The sequence below is a fragment of the Entelurus aequoreus genome, linkage group LG12, assembly GCF_033978785.1.
Source record: "Entelurus aequoreus isolate RoL-2023_Sb linkage group LG12, RoL_Eaeq_v1.1, whole genome shotgun sequence".
NCBI classification, from domain to species: Eukaryota; Metazoa; Chordata; class Actinopteri; order Syngnathiformes; family Syngnathidae; genus Entelurus; species Entelurus aequoreus.
Window position 1 is genome coordinate 21,829,920 of NC_084742.1, and position 19,880 is coordinate 21,849,799.

The 19,880-nt window shown below is 38.2% G+C and overlaps 1 protein-coding gene across 1 annotated transcript in view; it reads left to right on the forward strand.

Moving 5' to 3' along the window:
• Window positions 1–19,880, forward strand: part of LOC133662630 (phospholipid-transporting ATPase ABCA1-like) — a 198,498-nt gene that overhangs the window by 97,921 nt on the left and 80,697 nt on the right. The window contains exons 15-20 of the mRNA XM_062066745.1: window positions 3,504–3,726; window positions 9,699–9,760; window positions 10,156–10,378; window positions 12,495–12,716; window positions 15,176–15,380; window positions 18,984–19,100. Of these exons, the coding sequence (XP_061922729.1) occupies window positions 3,504–3,726; window positions 9,699–9,760; window positions 10,156–10,378; window positions 12,495–12,716; window positions 15,176–15,380; window positions 18,984–19,100 (1,052 nt within the window). The remainder of the gene's footprint in view (window positions 1–3,503; window positions 3,727–9,698; window positions 9,761–10,155; window positions 10,379–12,494; window positions 12,717–15,175; window positions 15,381–18,983; window positions 19,101–19,880) is intronic.

Here is a 19,880-nt window from a genome sequence, read left to right on the forward strand (position 1 = left end):
CTCAAGGCTCCACCGCTTCTGAGTCCTGTTGTTGTTCCATCCCAAACTTGTGTTGAATGATGTGCACTTTCAAAAAAGTATCAAAAACCATAAGGTGGTGACACGTTAAGACTGACTGTTGCAATGCATCGACCAGCCTTAGCCATAATTACATTCTGCCTCCCCCCTCGCCTATCATCGCTGGAGACGCTAGCAAGCCAAATAGAATCACAAAAGCAGGGATGCCCAAAGTGCGGCGCAGGTGTATCTGAATCAAAGCTTTGACTTTGAATATGTATACCACTCTTTTAAGCCTTTCGAACATACACATTACAATTACAGTATATTTAAATATACAGTATATATCACAGTTTGAGAGAAGTAACGAGAGTAGATCTCGCCTTGGTTCATGGCTGAGACTTGGGGTCCTGGGCTTAAAAGGTTGGGGACCACTGATCTATGTTAATATTGTGATATTGTCGATTTGTAATGACTTGAAGCTATTTCAAGTCTTGTATCCTGTAGCTCCATTTGACTTGAGTGCCTTGAATGTTCTTCTGTTTCTTTAAGTTGTGGGTTTTCCTGGCGATATCTGCCTTGTCATCAGCTGATGTACATTGAAAAGTTCCTTTCAGCATGCATCTCTCCTTCAGCAGGGCCACCTTTTTTTGTTGTTGTTGAACTGTATGATGATGACAGGTATGGAGTTTCTGACAGACAGTGGAATTAATGTATCAAAATTGTTGACATCCACATCTACGCCTCTTGATTGCAAAATGGTTGCCACATGTTGCTCTGTTGAAAAGGGAAGGGATGATTAACCAATTTGCATCAAACTGCGGACATGTGCGTGCAAAATATGGTTATGGTTGAGGTATTCGTTTATTCTGAACATTCATAAAATTACAATGTGATACATTACATAATTACTGGGGCAGCACGGTGGGACAGGGGTTAGTGCATGTGCCTCACAATAACAAGGTCCTAGGTTCGATCCCCGCGCTTGGGGTTTTTCTGTGCGGAGTTTGCATGTTCTCCCCGTGACTGCATGGGTTCCCTCCGGGTACTCCGGCTTCCTCCCACCCTTAAAGACATGCAACTGGGGATAGGTTGATTGGCAACACTAAATGGTCCCCAGTGTGTGAATGTGAGTGTGAATGTTTTCTATCTGTGTTGGCCCTGCTTGTGATGAGATGCCATCCCTACTGTTGAAGCAACAGAAACCTGTTCACCACCTGTTAACAGCTGCCCTAGCATGAGACCTGCCTGTACTGTGGAGCCCAGTCAGTTTGCCAATTTACCCCCTGGTATTCCCTGCCTTAGAAGCAGTCAGTTGCTGGACTGTCTCCTTGCTCCAGCTATGTCTCCTGTGCCAGCAGTAGCTTGTTATCCTGGTTCCTGACCCCTTTGACCTGTGTTTGTTAGTACTTTTGCCCTAATTTTGTTAGTGTGGCTTTGCTCTGTTTTTTTCTGAGTTTGGGTGGTTTGTTTGCCACTTTCTTCCTGTGACCTTTTGCCACACTCCATTGTGGTTGTTTTTTTAAATGTCTATACCAGGGGTCGGCAACCCAAAATGTTGAAAGAGCCATATTGGACCAAAAATACAAAAACAAATCTGTCTGGAGCCGCAAAAAATTAAAAGCTATATTACATACAGACAGTGTGTCATGAGATATACATTTAATTAAGAGGACTTAAAGTAAACTAAATGACCTCAAATATAGCTACGAATGAGGCATAATGATGCAATATGTACATATAGCTAGCCTAAATAGCATGTTAGCATCGATTAGCTTGCAGTCATGCAGTGACCAAATATGTCTGATTAGCACTCCACACAAGTCAATAACATCAACAAAACTCACCTTTGTGCATTCACGCACAACGTTAAAAGTGTGGTGGACAAAATGAGACAGAAAAAGAAGTGGCATAAAACAATTCCTAGAAAGTCGGAGAAAGTAATACATGTAAACAAACTATACGGTGAGTTCAAGGACCGCCAAAATTAGTAGGACAAAACGGCGCTCGCCAAATACTCGAATCGGTGAAGCATGTTTAATATAAACAGTGTGCTTTATAACAATTAGGGAGGTTTGTGTCATGTTTGTCCTCCTACAGAAACCATACTAAAACAAAAAAATAGATTTTTTTTCCCCTCATCTTTTTCCATTCTTCATACATTTTTGAAAAATCTCCAGAGAGCCACTAGGGCGGCGCTAAAGAGCCGCATGCGGCTCTAGAGCCGCGGGTTGCCGACCCCCGGTCTATACAGTTCACTTGCAGTTGCTGTGCTTTAAAGTAGGGAAAGCTCATTTTCAGCTACTCTTTCAAAATGAGTGCAGTTTCCAATAACAGATTAAATATATGCTGGTGCTAGATTTTACAAAGAAAAGGTCACTTGTAAAATTCTCTATCCACTCGGAACAACGGAACGAAAGTTAGAAAATGCTCTGGCAGTGGTTTATATTTTAATATCGCTGATTTGCAAATTTTACTGTTAATCAAAAGGAATTCGGTCTCAAACTGATCATCCACTTTCAATACAATTCCAGAAACGTTGGTGGGACAAAATTTCATGGCCGTGGAACAACCCACTCTATGGTATTAAAAGTCATCGGACGCTCATCTTCAAAACCGTTGAATGCACTGTGACACCACCATAATGAACGACAATAATAGTGTGAGCTGTCACGATAGCTGACTCGGAACAAAAGTTGAATGCATTCTAACGCATATAGAGGTGATGAAATGTGAACACAATAGTACATATTTGACCACTTATTTATTTATTTTTACAATTTAGGGGAAGCTGAGCTTTCCCTGCAGTCGTAGAGCAGTCTCTTTTTATACAGTTGTATGCACTTTTATGTGCGCCCTTTGTTATCCCTAGTAGTACTATTATTTTCTCAGGGCATTCGATCGCTCGCAACTGGACTGCACAGTTTGCCTTAGAAGAGGTTTCGCCTCTCATCCAAGTAGGCTTCATCAGTTCATGCTCACACACTGAGATTAGTCAGGTCTAGATAGACATTTTTGGTCAGTGTAGTGTCACTTTTGTTATTTTAGGCTAATAAAATAAAATATTTCATAAACTAATCCTCAGGCATATTCAACCATTTTTAAATGTTTCATTTAACATAGCAAACATGGCTTGAAATTCAATTTATAAAATGCACAAAATTTCCTCCATTCATCTCTTAAGGCAGTGGTCCCAACCACCGGGCCGCGGCCCGGTACCGGTCCGTGGACCGATTGGTACCGGACAAGGTACAAGAATTTAAAAAAAAAAAAAAAAAAAAATTTTTTTTTTTTTAAATTAAATTAACATAAAAAACACAATATATACATTATATATCAATATAAATCAATACAGTCTGCAGGGATACAGTCCGTAAGCACACATGATTGTATTTCTTTTCTTTTACTATCCCCTCCCGTCCGTGGGACAAATTTTCAAGCATACAAAAAGGTTGGGGACCACTGTCTTAAGGCATGTTATAATGACATTATCCCTGTGCAATCAGATTTATCCGAGGTATTGGAGGAGTCCTTCCGATGTTCCTGGTCCTGGCCTTCATGTACACCACATGCATGACCATCAAAGGCCTGGTGCTGGAGAAGGAGCTGCGGCTCAAAGAGGTCCTGCGTGTCGTTGGCGTCAGAAACAGCGCCCTCTGGCTCGCCACGTTCACAGAGAACATTGTGCTGCTTGCTGTGCCGTGCGCTCTCATTAGTGTCATGGTTAAGGTTAGTAGAATAGGAAAGCGAAGTAGCCAAGCGCTAACATTGATGCCTTTGTGTATTGCTCGTTAATCATCACCAATCAAACTCCAGATCGTATGATTGTACATGATTTTTTTTTCTAATCATCTGTGATCATCATCACAAGCATGGAATATTTAAATGTTCAATTTTCCCCAGTGTAATTATGTCTAGTGTGAAAAAATTACTCCCAATTCAAACAGCTTGGCTGCTTGTCGACCTAACGTGTTTGCAATTTGTAAACATAAACAAAATAGCCCGTTAGTAGGGAAGGAGCGATATGCAATTTTTCCAATTATAGGCTACCATGCCGGGTTCTAAATGTTAATTTCACAGTGTGTTAATAATATAAATGTTAACTCAAGCAGTAATTCACATAAAGATGTGTGGGAATTAAGTGGCGACATGGTGTCTTTTTCAAGTACAGACGTTTTTGCATGCATTATAATTAGGTTAAGTTTGGTGGTATTCAGTCATTCAATAATTGACAATTGAACCTGCTCAAGAGTTGATGATTGAGTTAATGCTGTGAATTCAGGGCTCATGCAGATAACCTTTTTTCAGAATGGACATGTAATACAATGTTGGCAATATGGTTAAAATATGTTGCATTACATCGGTTTAAAGGCAAAAGTTAGCCAACAACGGAGGTAATATACATATATATAAACACGTGTATATATATACACATATATATGTATATATATATATATATATACACAATATATACTCACGTGTATATATATATATATATATATATATATATATATATATATATATATATATATATATATATATATATATATATATATATATATATATATATATATATATTAATATGTATATACACACACACGTGTATATATACTATATATATATATATACACACACACACTAGTACGAGTTCATTACTAGGGATGGGAATTGATGAGCTGTGTACGAATCCGATTCTACTTTCGATTTTGCTTAACGATTTGGTTCTTCATCGATTCTCTTATCGATTCTCATTTGGATAAAAGGATAGCAAACAAGTTGATTATCATCTACTTTTAGTTTTGGAAAAAAAAGTATACAAACATAACAGTGAGGTCTTAAAAGACCCACAGCCTCGATCGGGTGCCAGAAGAAAAATTGTTTTAGAAATAACTATAATACAATAAAAAATAAATATTGTTCTGTAGTAATAAACAATATATAACAAATTATTCTGTGACAAATGACAATCACAGAAAAATGTTAAGTAACAGGTTTAACATTTTTCATTGAGTATTGTATAGTATTGTTTTTAAAAAATGTATATGCAGTGTATATCCTGAGCGCTCAAAAGTAGTCAGTCAAAGACAAATACAAGTAAGTCAAGTAGAACTGTACACTGTGCAATTGTTCAACCATCAACTTTGAAATATAACCGCTATTTTGCAGAAATTTAAGCATATCTGTTTTGTAAGGAAGCAAATGCGATATTTCTGACTAATTATCGCGTCTCCAGCTGTAGAGAACACCTTATGAAGGTGGCGTGCAAACTGCCGATCAGATGTTGTCTCGTCATGAAACATTAATTTCATGTTTACAGTTAATAATAGCATGTTTTAACATGATAGACAATGTTAGTTTGTTAGTTACTTGCAGTATTAACATGCTGCTTGCTTGTTTTAACATGATAGACAATTTTAGTTTGTTAGTTAATTGCAGTATTAACAGACGACGTGCTGACTTTGCCCCCATTGCTGGTGGTGATTCACTTCCGTCTCGGAGGGGATTGAAAACGCGTCATTCATTCAACGTTATCACATGCTGTGTTTGCTAATGTTTCTGCTGGTATTTTCTCACTTTGATGCAAAATCCATTGATTGATGCAAATAGTGCAAGTTAACCTGTTGTCTTCCTTTCTCTTGTATAATTCTAACTCTGCTGCTGATGGGCGCCGTGCGTGGTGACATCATGCGTGCCCATAAAGTATACAAGGGAATCATTACAAGACTGTCACATCATTCCCAGGAATCGAAACTCTTAGAGTTGGTTATCAACAACAACCGTTTTTTAATTCCCTTCCCTAGTCATAACGTCACTGTCCATTCCGCCTATAAAGCGCTAAAAAAAAAAAACATCCAAAAACTTACTTCATCGTTTTATATACATGCTGTAAGTATAAATGTAATGTAGCAACAGGCACATTCATTGTAACATGTATTATACACGTATTTTGCTCGTTTTAAGCATAAATCAGCGCATTAATGTCACGCATTACAACGTTCGCTATTTTCTTCAACAAAAAACAATCATGGCAGACAACAATGACGACTTTACGACAAATGAAGATCCAGAACTATATATTTTCGAGCCTGAATATATGAAGGATGAGCTACAAGTTTTAGGAGCTGAGTGATAAGCAGATCCAGCAAGTTGTATGCTAGGTGCGAAACAAGAAATACAAACTATGAACATATTAAAATGACAACTTACTGTACAATATCCGCTCTCACTGGGATGCTGACCGATGGGATGTTCATATCTTCCCATTTTGATGAAGAATTAATCAAAATTCTCACTCAGGTTAAAAAACAAAACAAAACGGTGGCCGCAATTGAGCATCTTTTAGTGTCTTTCTTGCCATCGCCGGGTATGAATTGAATTTCAGGTTTGACCAGCGTCTCGGTTTATGGTCACATCCTTCTACTATAAAATTGAGAGGCATGATTTATATAATTGTACAACTTTTACTAACTCATAAGCGATGCAGCAGCTCACCGGCTCTGTATGTCAATAGCTGCAGATAAGCTAGTTACCTCTCTGTGATCAATGCCCCGCTAAAAGTAGTTCCTCTGCGCTATCGCTTATAATAACAATATCGCTAATACTCGGTCAATATTCAGGTTGCAGCATTTGAATGGAGTATTGTTGGCGGTTTTTGGATGTTTTTTTAAGAGGGCTTTATGGGGCAATAGACGCAATGGCATAATGAATCCCAACTCGTACTAGTGTGTGTGTGTATATATATATATATATATATAGTATATATACACGTGACACGTGTGTGTGTATATACATATTTATATGTATATATATATATATATATATATATATATATATATATATATATATATATATATATATATATATATATATATATATATATATATATATATATATATATATATATATATACAGACTGCATGAATAGACAGACATTTGTGTCCTTGTCTTGTATAGGGATTGTGAAAAACTGGCAACCAAAGTGCAGTTCCTTTTTTAAGTGGCACAATTTCAATGTTTTTTCACCTATGTGGTACAATCCATACATTATGGTTCATGATAGTGTTAAAAAGAAAACAAGAGTGGAATTAGATACACTCAGTGTACCCACTTTGAATAATAAGTCCAGTCCATTTGGGGGAAGCAGAGGGTCATAGGAGGTCGCCATCCAGGTCATAGAGGAGTGGTACACACTAGGTCATGATTTAGAACAGCAATCACCTCCTCCAGACTGGTATCTCACCAGGGATTATCCGTGGCCATCTAGTAACCTCTCCTTGCAGGAGAGAGGAGGCAAAAAAAGAGAGAGAAGGGGCAGGTCACCTGATTTAAAACAGAGAGAGAAGGGGCAGATCAACTGATTTAAAACAGAGTCTATTTAAAAGCTAAAGTATATAGATGAGTTTTAAGGTGGTACTTAAATGCTTTTACTGAGGTAGTATCTCAAACTGTTACCGATAGGGCATTCCAGAGTACTGGGGCCCGAATAGAAAACGCTCTAGAGGCTGCAGACTTTTTTGGGGTCTGGGAATCACTAATAAGCCAGCGTTCTTGAAATATAGGTTTGTGGATGGAACGTAGGGTACAATTCAATCAGCAATATAAGATGGTGCTAGACCGTTTTGTATTTTGTATGTAAGTAATAAAACATTAAAATCACACCTGACTTGCCCCGGCGTAATATCGGCGTAATATGATCAAACTGTCTTGTCCTGGTCAAAAGTCTGAACTAACTGTAATCTTTTGATGCTGGAAATGGGGAGACCCGAAAATAATACATTACAGTTATCGAGACGAGTCGTAACGAACGCATAAATAATGATCTCAGCTTTACTGATGGACAAAATGGGTATTTTTGCGACATTACGGAGATGAAGGAAGACTGTTTTAGTAACACTCTTAATGTGTGACTCAAACAAGAGAGTTGGGTCAAACATGAGACCAATATTCTTCAACCAGTATTATTGTTTTATTATCGAATTTCAATGTGGTTTCCTTAAACAAGTACCTGAAGCTAGCAGGAGAGATAATCAACATTTCTGTTTTGTTAGTGTTAAGATGCAGGAAGTTTCCGGACATCCATTGTTTAATATCATTAAGAGACTCCTCCAGATGACTACAATCTGGTGTGTTGGTCAGCTTTAGGGGCATGCAGAGTTGTGTGTCATCAGCATAACAGTGCATAAGAGTCCAGGGTCAAGAATCGAACCCTGTGGGACTCTGCATGTTACCTTAACATACTCCGAGGTCACGTTATTATGGGATACACAGTGCATCCTTTCAGTGTGATCGGAGTTAATAAAAGAAAAAGCGAAGTCTGACAGACCGACACGTGATTTGATGTGTTCTAATAGAAAGTTATGATCAACGGTATCGAAAGCAGCGCTGAGATCAAGTAGCAGCAACATGGATGACGCATCAGCATCCATAGTTAGCAATAGATCATTAGTCATTTTTGTGACTAAAAGGGTGCACAAAGATTGTTGGATGCAGAGTATTAGCTGTTGTGCAACATTTTTTTAGATAGGTGCGACAGAATCGAGGTTAGGTCTTTTATGAATAACCGCTGTTTTGAATGCTAAGGGAACAGTACCGCAGCAGAGGGATAGGTTAATAATATTAAGCACTGATGGTTCTAGTATTACAAACCGCTCCTTGATGAGTTTCCCAAGAAGCGGATCGTGTAGACATGTTTGTTTTGTCCGATTAACTAATCACTAGAGTTCCTCCAATGTTACTTTTTCAAAACGAGAGAGATTATTTTGGAAAGCATTTTCCGTAATGCATACATACCTGTCTATGTTTAGGGAACCCAGCTTGAGCTGGGACATAGTGTCTTTAATCTCTTTTGTAATGACCTCAATTTTTTAGTGAAGATTTGGATAAAGTCATCAGCCGAGTGGGTGGAGCTACTGGGAGAAAACCCTGGTTACATTAGCGATGCTACGGTGTTAAACAAAAAATTAGGATTGTTTTTATTGAGGCAAATAAGATTAGAGAATAATTCGTTTTAACTAAGGAAACATTATGCTCCCATGTGGCCCAATTCAGATGCAGGTCAGCTGTGAATCGGATATCCTCAATATTGCACCCATGGTTAATTTATTTAAAAATATTTGTGGAATTGTTTTATAACTATGCTTCCTGGCCGTAAATTGTATGCCGTCTATTAACATTTTAAAAGGTACCACATTTGTAAGGATCACACATTTCTGGGATGAGCATAGCTGAGTATATACAGGTAGGTTCTGCACATGAAAAAAAAGTAAAATATTCTCTCCCAGTGCAAAACAGATTATTTTGCTGTTGCTATTGACTCTTGTTTTAAGTTTTCGGTGCCCTTGCACTTGTGAAAATGAGACCTGTTACAGTGATCAGTAGGTTTCTGCTCTAAGAATTGGCATGTCATGTTTGACTGATCTGCAATAGGGAAACTTCAGGCTGGTGTTTTACAAAACCAAGTTGCAGCATTGTTTGAAGTGAGCACTAGCCCCGTCTCCAAACTGAAGGCAAAGTTCCATATAACAAGGGATGTTATAGACAGGCTGCTACGTGGGCGTCCCAAGAAGACAACACCCAAGACAGTTTCTGTTACTCTGTCAGGTACCGTATGCTGTCTTCTACAGATTTGCAGATAAGGTTCACAGGACGATATACCCGACGACCGGAACAGGGTCCACACAGTTAATCTCCACTCTCTTCAGACTACCATGACTGCCCCTCCACCCAATCCACCAAAAACCAAACAAGAGTTGTTGCTCCTAAGGTAGCATTAAGACCAGCCGCCCTTGGAAACGGGAAGCACAAAAAAACACTAAAATGTAAGTAGATTCTTGGAAAACTAGGCATTAGGGTACTAAAAGTGATTGTCCCGTAAAAGAACGCTCTCAACAATGTGGTACTAAAATAAGCAAAGTTTGGAAATGATAGAGATGGAGAATTGTTGCTCAAAAGAACAATTAATTGACATGTGCAACACAATAGGGTTCTTATGGAAAATGAAGGTTGCATCCACCTAAATGCTTTGATCCTTGCCTAACTTATAGACCATCCAAACAAGGACGCAGAGATTGAAATACTATTTTTTGCTACTTTGAAATGGTATAAATTGCGTTTCCGTTTTGGTTTTAGTATGGCTCCTTATTGCCGCCCCTCCTACAGGTTCCTGCGGGCTCTGGCTAGCTCCCTCCCATTGTACATGACGCTAGCATGGATCTACTCGGTGGCCATGATCATTAAGGGCATCGTGGCTGAGAAGGAATCCCGACTAAAGGAGACATTGCGGATCATGGGCATGAGGAGTGCCATCTATTGGCTGAGCTGGGCTGTGTCTGGTGCGCTACCATTGGCCTTCAGCTCTATGCTCCTATCGCTTATACTTAAGGTGATCCTGTTGATTAATAAATCATTTGAGGAGGATTCTATCTGATTTTAGAGAGTTTTGAACAACCCACCATACCCTGAGTCTTATGTCACTCTGTAACAGGGTAAAACCGATTCGGCTGGGGTAAGAGTCCTGTCCATCATTTTGGAGACTTCTAACCAACAGGAATAGGCATCATTTTGTTGCATGATTTTCGTCTCTAGTGTCCGGGTAAGATTCCTAACTTTAATTTTAGAAACTTTTGAAGGACAAAAGTAGGCTTCATTTAGCTATTTTCCTACCCTGATGGTTCCATCACTCTGAGACAGGGTAAAACACAGAGTAAAAACGACTTACTGTAGTTTTTGGCACTTTTAAAGGGCCTTATTATGCAAAATCAACTCTCTGGCCTGCTGTTGTGTATTTGGGATCTTTATAAGTTCTGAAAATTTGAAATCAAAGCGTGGAAGCATTGCAGAGATATTAATAAAACAAGCTTGTCCTGCTGACCACTTTGAACGGTTCATTTGGAATGTGCACAATTGGTGATGTCACAAATTGGGCACACAGTCATCGAATTATCCATATATGATATAAATGTACCCAAAATGCTGCCATTTTTTATTTATGTGACGAGCATCTGTAGTTTAGACGACAAAATGGCCAAGATATGACACAACAAACCAAACGGCTCTGTTGTTTTACCCAACACAAGACACTTTTCAAACCTCCAATCTCGGAAGTAAAAAGTGCCTGCCTAACTTTTTTGTTTCTCGACAATGCAATGTTCCTTCAACTGTGAAGAAGTCTCTCTTTGTGTGTGCAAACCGTTTCAAAGATTCCTGCTTCACCAAACTGCAGCATTATAAAGATGGATTTTCTCAGAATGTAATTGTAATGGCGGAGTCGGTGTCTACCATTTATAGAGATGGAGGACACAATGAAACATTAAGTAATAACAGTCGGTTAGAAATGTGTGAATTATACGGTAACAATGTCAGCTCGAGTTTTTGTGTAGCTCACTTAGCTCTTTAATGTAAGCAAAATAATGATTTTCCTAAAAACTAAACTGATCCAAAACTTTTATTGGATCAGTTCCTACCGTGTTTGCCAATGGCCCAGTTAGTATTATAATACGTTATTACGTTTGTGAAATATCTCGTAGCTTAGCTTACTCTACAGCCGGCTTGAACATCTGTTTAAACCCTCAAAACAGCCGTGCAGCGGAAATATTTCCCTAATATATAATTTAGAAAAACATTTTATTGTTAATATACACATGTTTACGTCCAGGATCTAGTATTACAAAGTTAAGAACTTGGTAGAAATTTAACCTTAGCCAAGGTAAAGTTCCAGACCTGTACGTTCCTTGGTGCTAACAATAGACCACGGTGAGCCGCTGATCTCGCTATACCATCTGGGATGTTGCGTTGTGGTGATTGTCACTCAAAATAGATGGCTGGTGACGGTCACCAAAGCAATCGTGGTCTGGCAGCTGTGGACAAGAGCTTGGTCAGCTGTATAGTGGTTACACCTCGAATCAACATCTTTATCCAAACGAAGATTGTGCACAAAAAAAGCAAGAGAGCTAAAAATTACAAAACATTTCTGCCGGGCGGAGGCGAATGCTCACTCAGCGTGAGGGGGCATTTAAGGAGGGCTTCATATGCATTTAATAAGTCCGCCATACAAAACAAATCATTTTAAAAGGGAACAAATCAATGGCTTGAAAATAGGTCTGTAAAACAAAATCGATGAAAACTTCTCCCCAATCAGCCACCATTACATGTTATGTAGACCACAAGGATGTAGAAAAAAGCATGATATGCCCCTTTGAAGTCTCCAATGCTCTGTAAGGGTTCTAGCCTTCATTTTAACCAAGATAATTTGAACCAACAAAAATTAGTATTATTCAATTTGACCAACTCTGATCCTCGTATCACACTGGAACAGGGTAAAGCCAGGACCGCAACATTTATCATTAACATTTTTAGCAATTTGAACTACCTAAAATTAGGGGTAGGGTCCTCCTCCAATCTAATGTAAAAAAACGATTCTAATCCTGTTTGCTTGGAAATCTTTCTTAAATTGTCCATGTTGTTTCCTGTACCCTCAATTGTGTCTCCTTTGTACACAGTATGGTAAAGTGCTCCAGTATAGCGACCCCACGGTCATCTTCGTCTTCCTGCTCGTCTTCTGCCTGGCCACCATCACCCAGTGCTTCTTTATTAGCGTCTTCTTCTCCAAGGCCAACCTGGCGGCGGCTTGTGGCGGTCTCATCTACTTTGTCCTCTACCTGCCACATGTCCTCTGCTACGCCTGGAGGGACGTCCTCAGTTTCGGGGTTAAGGTTGCTGCGGTAAGTTCTCGGAATCTAGCTTTAAGATGTTTGGCAGTGGAAGACAAACCTCTGATCAACGTTCAATCCTTTCTTGTGTGACCTTTTATGATGCTACAACAATCATTTGTCCGTTTGATGTCCTTTTCGCAGGCAGAGACATACTGCTTTTTCAATCTGTACTGTCGCTAGGGTTTGTGTTACATGACCACAAGGGTGACCATTTTTCTTACGAATTACACAGATCTCCACTCTTTTTGTTGTTTTTTGTAGGTGTGAAATTCTCCCCTTTTCCCCATTAGTTATTAAGACGGAAGTCGATGCGAACACTTACATGCAAGCGTTCCATTTGTACTGGGAAGTCTGTATTTCTGAGTTCCTCGTCGGAATTTCTACTGGAACGCCCCTCTTGGTTGGATTTCCGACTCGGAAAGTCAGAACATTCTCACCACCCCCGAGTTTGTATCAAAGATGGCTGCTCTGGATGCAAACAATGATGTCTGCTTCTACAATATCCGTTATGAGCATTTCTGATGAGTTTTAGTCACAGTAAATCAGCCATAAACAATGTATTGTTACATGTTATATGTACGTTAATATATAGTAACATCACTGTAGTGTAAACTACGTTTATTTAATGTGGTATATACTCTGTACGTTGCTAGCAATAGCGTCCGTGTTTTCTCTTTTTTGAAGGTTGCATAACGAGGGCATATTTTCCCATAAGTTTTTTGTATTCAGACAAGGCAAGCGCAAAAATATTTTATTTGGTACATGGTGTAATGATAAGTGTGACCAGTAGATGGCAGTCAAACATAAGAGATACGTGTAGACTGCACTATGATGGGTCTCAAGTAAACATCACCAACATTTTAAATGTTCCATTTAAAATATAGAACATTACACACGTGGGACGACGTGGCGAAGTTGATAGAGTGGCTGTGCCAGCAATCGGAGTGTTGCTGGTTACTGGGGTTCAATTCCCACCTTCTACCTTCCTAGTCACGTCCGTTGTGTCCTTGGGCAAGACACTTCACCCTTTGCCTCTGATGGCTGCTGGTTAGCGCCTTGCATGGCAGCTCCCGCCATCAGTGTGTGAATGTGTGTGTGAATGGGTAAATGTGGAAATACTGTCAAAGCGCTTTGAGTACCTTGAAGGTAGAAAAGCGCTATACAAGTACAACCCATTTATCATTATTTATCATTTACACACGGCGCTCAAAAATCGATCAAAATGTTTTAGTACGACTTTGGTAAGCTATGAAGCCGCACCGCTTGAAGGATTGTCGGCCTATTAAACATACAAGTATTATTATGGTGTGTGTATAAGGTAAAACATATTATCTGGCGTTTTTGTTTCGCAATATTATGCAAAAGAAACTTTTCTTACCTTCTGGTACCTGCTGATCTGTATTTGGGATCTGCATAAATCCTGAAAAATTGCGCATCCGTCCGACCATTACTAATAAAAAGTAGTGTAAAGTTCTTACTTATATCTGTCAGTAAACTCGCCATGAAAGCGCTAAAACATACCGGCGTAGTAAGTTTACATTATTATTCACCTAAAGAACTTTAGTTATTAGAGTTCCGGTCGGACGGTTTTTCACGGGACACAAGATGATCTGTAAAACATAATCTATGCAACATTTTGACCAAAGAACCACCATTACATGTTATGTAGACCACAAGGAAGTGTTTTCAATTTAGAAAAAAATAAGAATAATATGACTCCTTTAATGCCCCCTATAATCCGGTGCGCCTAATATATGAAAAAAAAAAATCAAAAATAGACCATTCATCGGCACTGCGCCTTATAATCTGTGATCAGGAAAATACGGTAATTATTTACTTTGTCACATATATCACTACAATTTAGTTTGTTTAAAATTTTAAGATAATTTTCTCAGTAGGGGAATTTTATTTAATGGCGAGTGGCAGTCGGGTGACTCTTAACACAGTTTTGACCATCCATCCATCCATTCATCCATCCATCTATTACTGCTTGTCCCTGTCATTTCCCTTTATTTCACACCTTTTGAGTAAACAAAAGTTTGATGTTATTTTATGTGGCCCCCGTGAACACCCCTGAATATATTAAGTATGCCTGTATAGGATAATAAAAACTAAAAAAATGATAAAAGAATATAGGTACGTTCCCAAGATGGTGTCAAAAGCTATAAAGGCAAAGCCTATTGAGAGTAATAATCAGTGAAACCATCCACAACCAGGAGACCACCAGAATCTATGATAGTTAGGCTGGGAAGCCTCAGGAAATGTTTCTCTCTGAGTACCAACACTGCGAGGAAATGAGGCGTGATGCTAGCAGCTGGTGATGCAGAGTGATAGCCTGCTAATGTTTCCTCCATACTGAATTTATGACTTGTTTTCGATCCATATGCTGAATCACTTTATTATACTGTATGGCTGTTTCTGAATGCATCACAGGCATTAAACAAGATGCTAACAACTTATTGTTGCAGAGTTTATTGTCCTGCGTGGCTTTCGGCTTCGGCTGTGAGAACTTCTCCAAGTATGAGGAGCAAGGCATTGGCATCCAGTGGTACAACGTGGGACAGAGCCCTGAGGACGGCGAGCGCTACACCTTCATCGTGTCCATTGTCATGATGCTGTTGGACGCCACCCTCTACTGGACGCTCACGTGGTACATCGAGAATGTCTTCCCAGGTTTGTTTTTGGCATACAAACTTTTGGCTGCTAATTAAATTGAGATTTAGAATCTTAACAGCTGTCCATTTAAGGGGAAATGCACTTTCTTTGCAATTTTGCCTATCGTCCACAATCATTATGAAAGACAAGACGACGAATGGATTAAAATTAAAAAAAGCATTTTAAATATTAAACGTAAATATTAAAAGTCAGTTTTACGGCGGAGCCAATGGGGCTGCACATAAAATCCAATAGATAACACCAACAATACTCCATTTATTTTTCGTGACTTGAATATTAACCAGGTATTAATGATGTTGTTATTATAAGCGCTAACGCAGACAAACTATTTATAGCAGCGAAGTGATCACTACTGTGTGTCAATATGTTTACATCATCGAGTGGTCTGCTGTTTCCTCGCTTCCCTGCTCCTTGGAAGTTTATTGTAGATCAAAAGTCATGCATTTCACCTGGAAAGTAGATGTCTGAGGATGTAATCCGACAAGTTTGTCCACTTTGACAGCCATTTAGGACCTGGAACTGGCGAGAACGTATGAAAAGAAGCTTGGTCTTACTGTCACAGTTACATTTTTAAGCTCTTTATTTACCTTATTAAGTGTTAGCAAAGTAGTACTGTAATTTATCTCATGGGAAATAGAATCTGCCTTATATGTTGGCATTGCTTATTATCATCGATATTAGCATTTCTATTTTCTTGGAATTTTACTATGTTTGAAATAATTGGGACATCGTACGACTGATACCACATTAGTTACATTTTTCAAACCAAAAATTAACAAACTAACGGAATATGATTTAATAGATAAATAAATATTTGTCGCATTTTATTAGTTAAACTTTATAAAACACTTCCACACAAACTGAATATATATTTGATTGACTCTCATTTTTCGAGTCCGTTCGTGCTTGCCCTACAGGAGAGCTATGATTTAAAAAAAAACAATTCAATGGCATCCATCCAGAGTATAAACATTTCAGCGAGACCATAAATCACTCCAAACACTGTTTGTTTGTATATCCTAAAGGTTTGAACGAGGAAGATGGCGCGTCACAATAATCGAACATCAGTGCCCTCAAAAGATCTACCTTATCGTGAAATACAGTCACTTTTTATAACAACATATAGTTTTGGCATTTAAACTGTAACACATGTTTTCATCCTGCTGATTTTTTTTGAGAGTCAACATTTTACCTGGATTCCATTAAACCAAACCTGTTTGTGTGCTAGCTATCAAGACTTATCATTTATGATAAATTGGAATATTGGCATTGGTAAAATATATTTAACAGTTAGAGTCGCAACATTTTAAAACAAATCTTAACTGTTTTTTTAACCTGTTCGCATAAAACATGCCGTTATAAGATTGAGATTTGAGCACCTGTCCAGTCAAGCGAGATACATTCCTATGTTAACACACTGGATCCATGCAGGTTGCCAACATGTTAGCTGTTAGCATGCTAGCAACTAGCATTATTAGCATTTTATTCCAATGTGACACTGCCATATAGTTAACACTTACAACTTTATGTAGGTCTACTGCACATTGTGACTATATCTTTTAATATGTAAAAACAGTTATTCTGCTCATTCCTTTAATTTGCACTGTATAGGAGGGTTGCATATGACGTCACATCCGTTTTTCTTTTTCGCAGCTTAATTCATATGATGGTCAAGCAGCCATTAAAAGAAGTGAGAGTGAGTGTAGAGTTTGAGCAGAAAAGACGTATTGCTGTTCTGTTCTTGGGTGTTCCAATTGTTCAAATAGAGAGATAGGAAATAGCTTTCATAGAGTCCCGAAAGAAGTGGCTCATAAAGGTAATAAAGTCAGGAAAAAACAAAAGTGCGTGGAAGGAAATGGCTCTTAAAAATATCACTTTTATCATATTTTGGAATACAATGGGACCGCTTGTGTCTGCAGCGATCACTTTGTAAAATGTTTGTTTGAACATTTGGTTTGTTTGAGAAACTTTCTGTGATGCAATCCAGTTTATTCTCTACTACAGTGGTTCTCTACCTTTTTTCAGTGATGTACCCCCTGTGAACATTTTTTTAATTCAAGTACCCCCTAATCAGAGCAAAGCATTTTTGGTTGAAATACAGCACTGCGTCATCAGTTTCTGATGTATAAAATTGTATAACAGTGCAAAATATTGCTCATTTGTTGTGGTCTTTCTTGAACTATTCGGAAAAAAATATATAAAAATAACTAAAAACTTGTTGAAAAATAAACAAGTGATTCAATTATAAATAAAGATTTCTACACATAGAAGTAATCATCAACTTAAAGTGCCCTCTTTGGGGATTGTAATAGAGATCCATCTGGATTCATGAACGTAATTCTAAACATTTCTTCACAAAAAAATAAATCTTTAACATCAATATTTATGGAACATGTCCACAACAAAATCTAGCTGTCAACACTGAATATTGCATTGTTGCATTTCTTTTCACAGTTCTTTTTGACAGACATTTAAAAAAAAATCTCACCTACCCCATGGCATACCTTCAAGTACCCCCAGGGGTACGCATACTCCCATTTGAGAACCACTGCTCTACTATATTAGTGGTGTTTGAGAGCAGAACTAAAAGTTAAAAAAAAGGACGAGAGATCACATTAGTTTGTGTTTTTTTGTGGTTGCTATGCCTAAATATAACTACGAATACATGATTGTACAAATAAGCTGTCATGTTAAGTCCTAAGAATAAATATTGTGATTGTTGTTCCAATCCAACATATTAAACGCTCAGTTGTTGTTGTGCAGGAAAGCCAAGTGCTTTATTCGACACGGATGACAACATTATAGCATCATTGTTATTTGTTTGCACCAAGAAGATATTCTAAACAGTATTATTACTAGATGAATAAATCCTTTGTAGGCTCAACAGCATATACTGAATCTTGATATCGCTAGCAAACATTGCTTAACATCAGGGACATATACTACTAAATAATGAGACAGAATATGAACTTCACACCATAAAAACAACTGCAGAAATTAATTGTAGATGAGCCTTATATTTGTAGCAGGAAATCAATTGCAAACAAGCGTATCCTTTTTCTCATTAGCGTCACGATCACAGCAGCAACCCACTCGTCAATCAAATAACATTCTCCATGCAGGAATAAATCCAAGTTTGTCTTTCACGGATTACTGTTTAATTTGTGGAGCCCTCAGATGTAAAGACATGACGTGCCTTTAATCTTTTCCTCTCTAAATACCATACGTGTCAAGTGAAGTGAAGTGAGGTAGAAGTAACCTCTTGGTGATAAGTGGTTTAAATCTTAAAAAAACATATTTTTCTTAAGAGTGTATAAATCCACTCTGTCCTAGTTAAAATATTTTTTTATGATCGCTTTTATATTTGCCTCTAAACCTTTCAAAATAAGCCTAAATCTGCACGGATTCAGGTAAATAAACAATAGCCTAAAGGGGCTTAGACCATCGCCTGAAACACGTAAGTGCCTGGATGTGCTTTAGGTCATGTGATTTCAACCCAGCTATAACCTACCAATTAGAGTAAGAGATGTCTCCCTGTTAACGCAATTGATTTGCTTTACAATTATTTTTGTCTTATCATTATTACACATTTTGTCCTAGGCCAATATGGGATCCCGAAGGTGTGGTACTTCCCTTTTACTGCGTCATACTGGTGTGGGAGGACGACCTTGCCTTCCATCAAAGATGACCTGTGGAAAGAAGCGAACTTGAATAATGGTACACACAGACAGACACACTCACACATACATGGTAGTGTTTCGGGTACAAGATGTTTGAGGTAAGGTTAATTGTGTCGCACCTTCCTCCTCATCGTCACGTCAGGTGAGAAAAACACATTAATGGATGAAAGCTTCTAATTAGCATTCAGGCTATTTTTATTCCCCACTCATTTCTAGCAATAACTAGTGGTTTTTACACTTTATTTCAAAGAAGACTGAAGTTGTTGTTTTTTTTAGAGATACTCAATGTGATGCAAATTTGTTTAAAAAGTGGACACGTTACGTTTGCAAAATACAATCAAAGATGAAGGCCAGTGGCACCGCGCAGGGGTTCTTAACCTTTTCAATGTCAGGACCCAACTTTTCCACTGCAAAAGGGCCCAGGACCCACTCAAATATTAACACTGAAATAGAAATCTTACTCTTGAATTGAATCGTATTCAATAATTCTATCCACATTACTTACAGTTAAACTGGATACACCTTATCAAATAATAGGAAATCATGTGTTAATCACAACGATTGTTATCAAGGCTTAGGTACTAGGTAAATAAGTACTAATCATATATACTGCGAAAGAAAGGACATTTAGATGCAATTACGGAGTTCTAAAATAAATACATTTGAACTAAATTAATGATAAAATTTAAGTGCAAAAAAAGATACAGCTTCACCACTTGGGTCATTTTTTTTGGCGCTGAAGAAACTCATCAATGACTTCAGCTCCAAAATTCTTCTATTTGTTTGATATCGTTATTACCGCCACAAGTAGTGATTG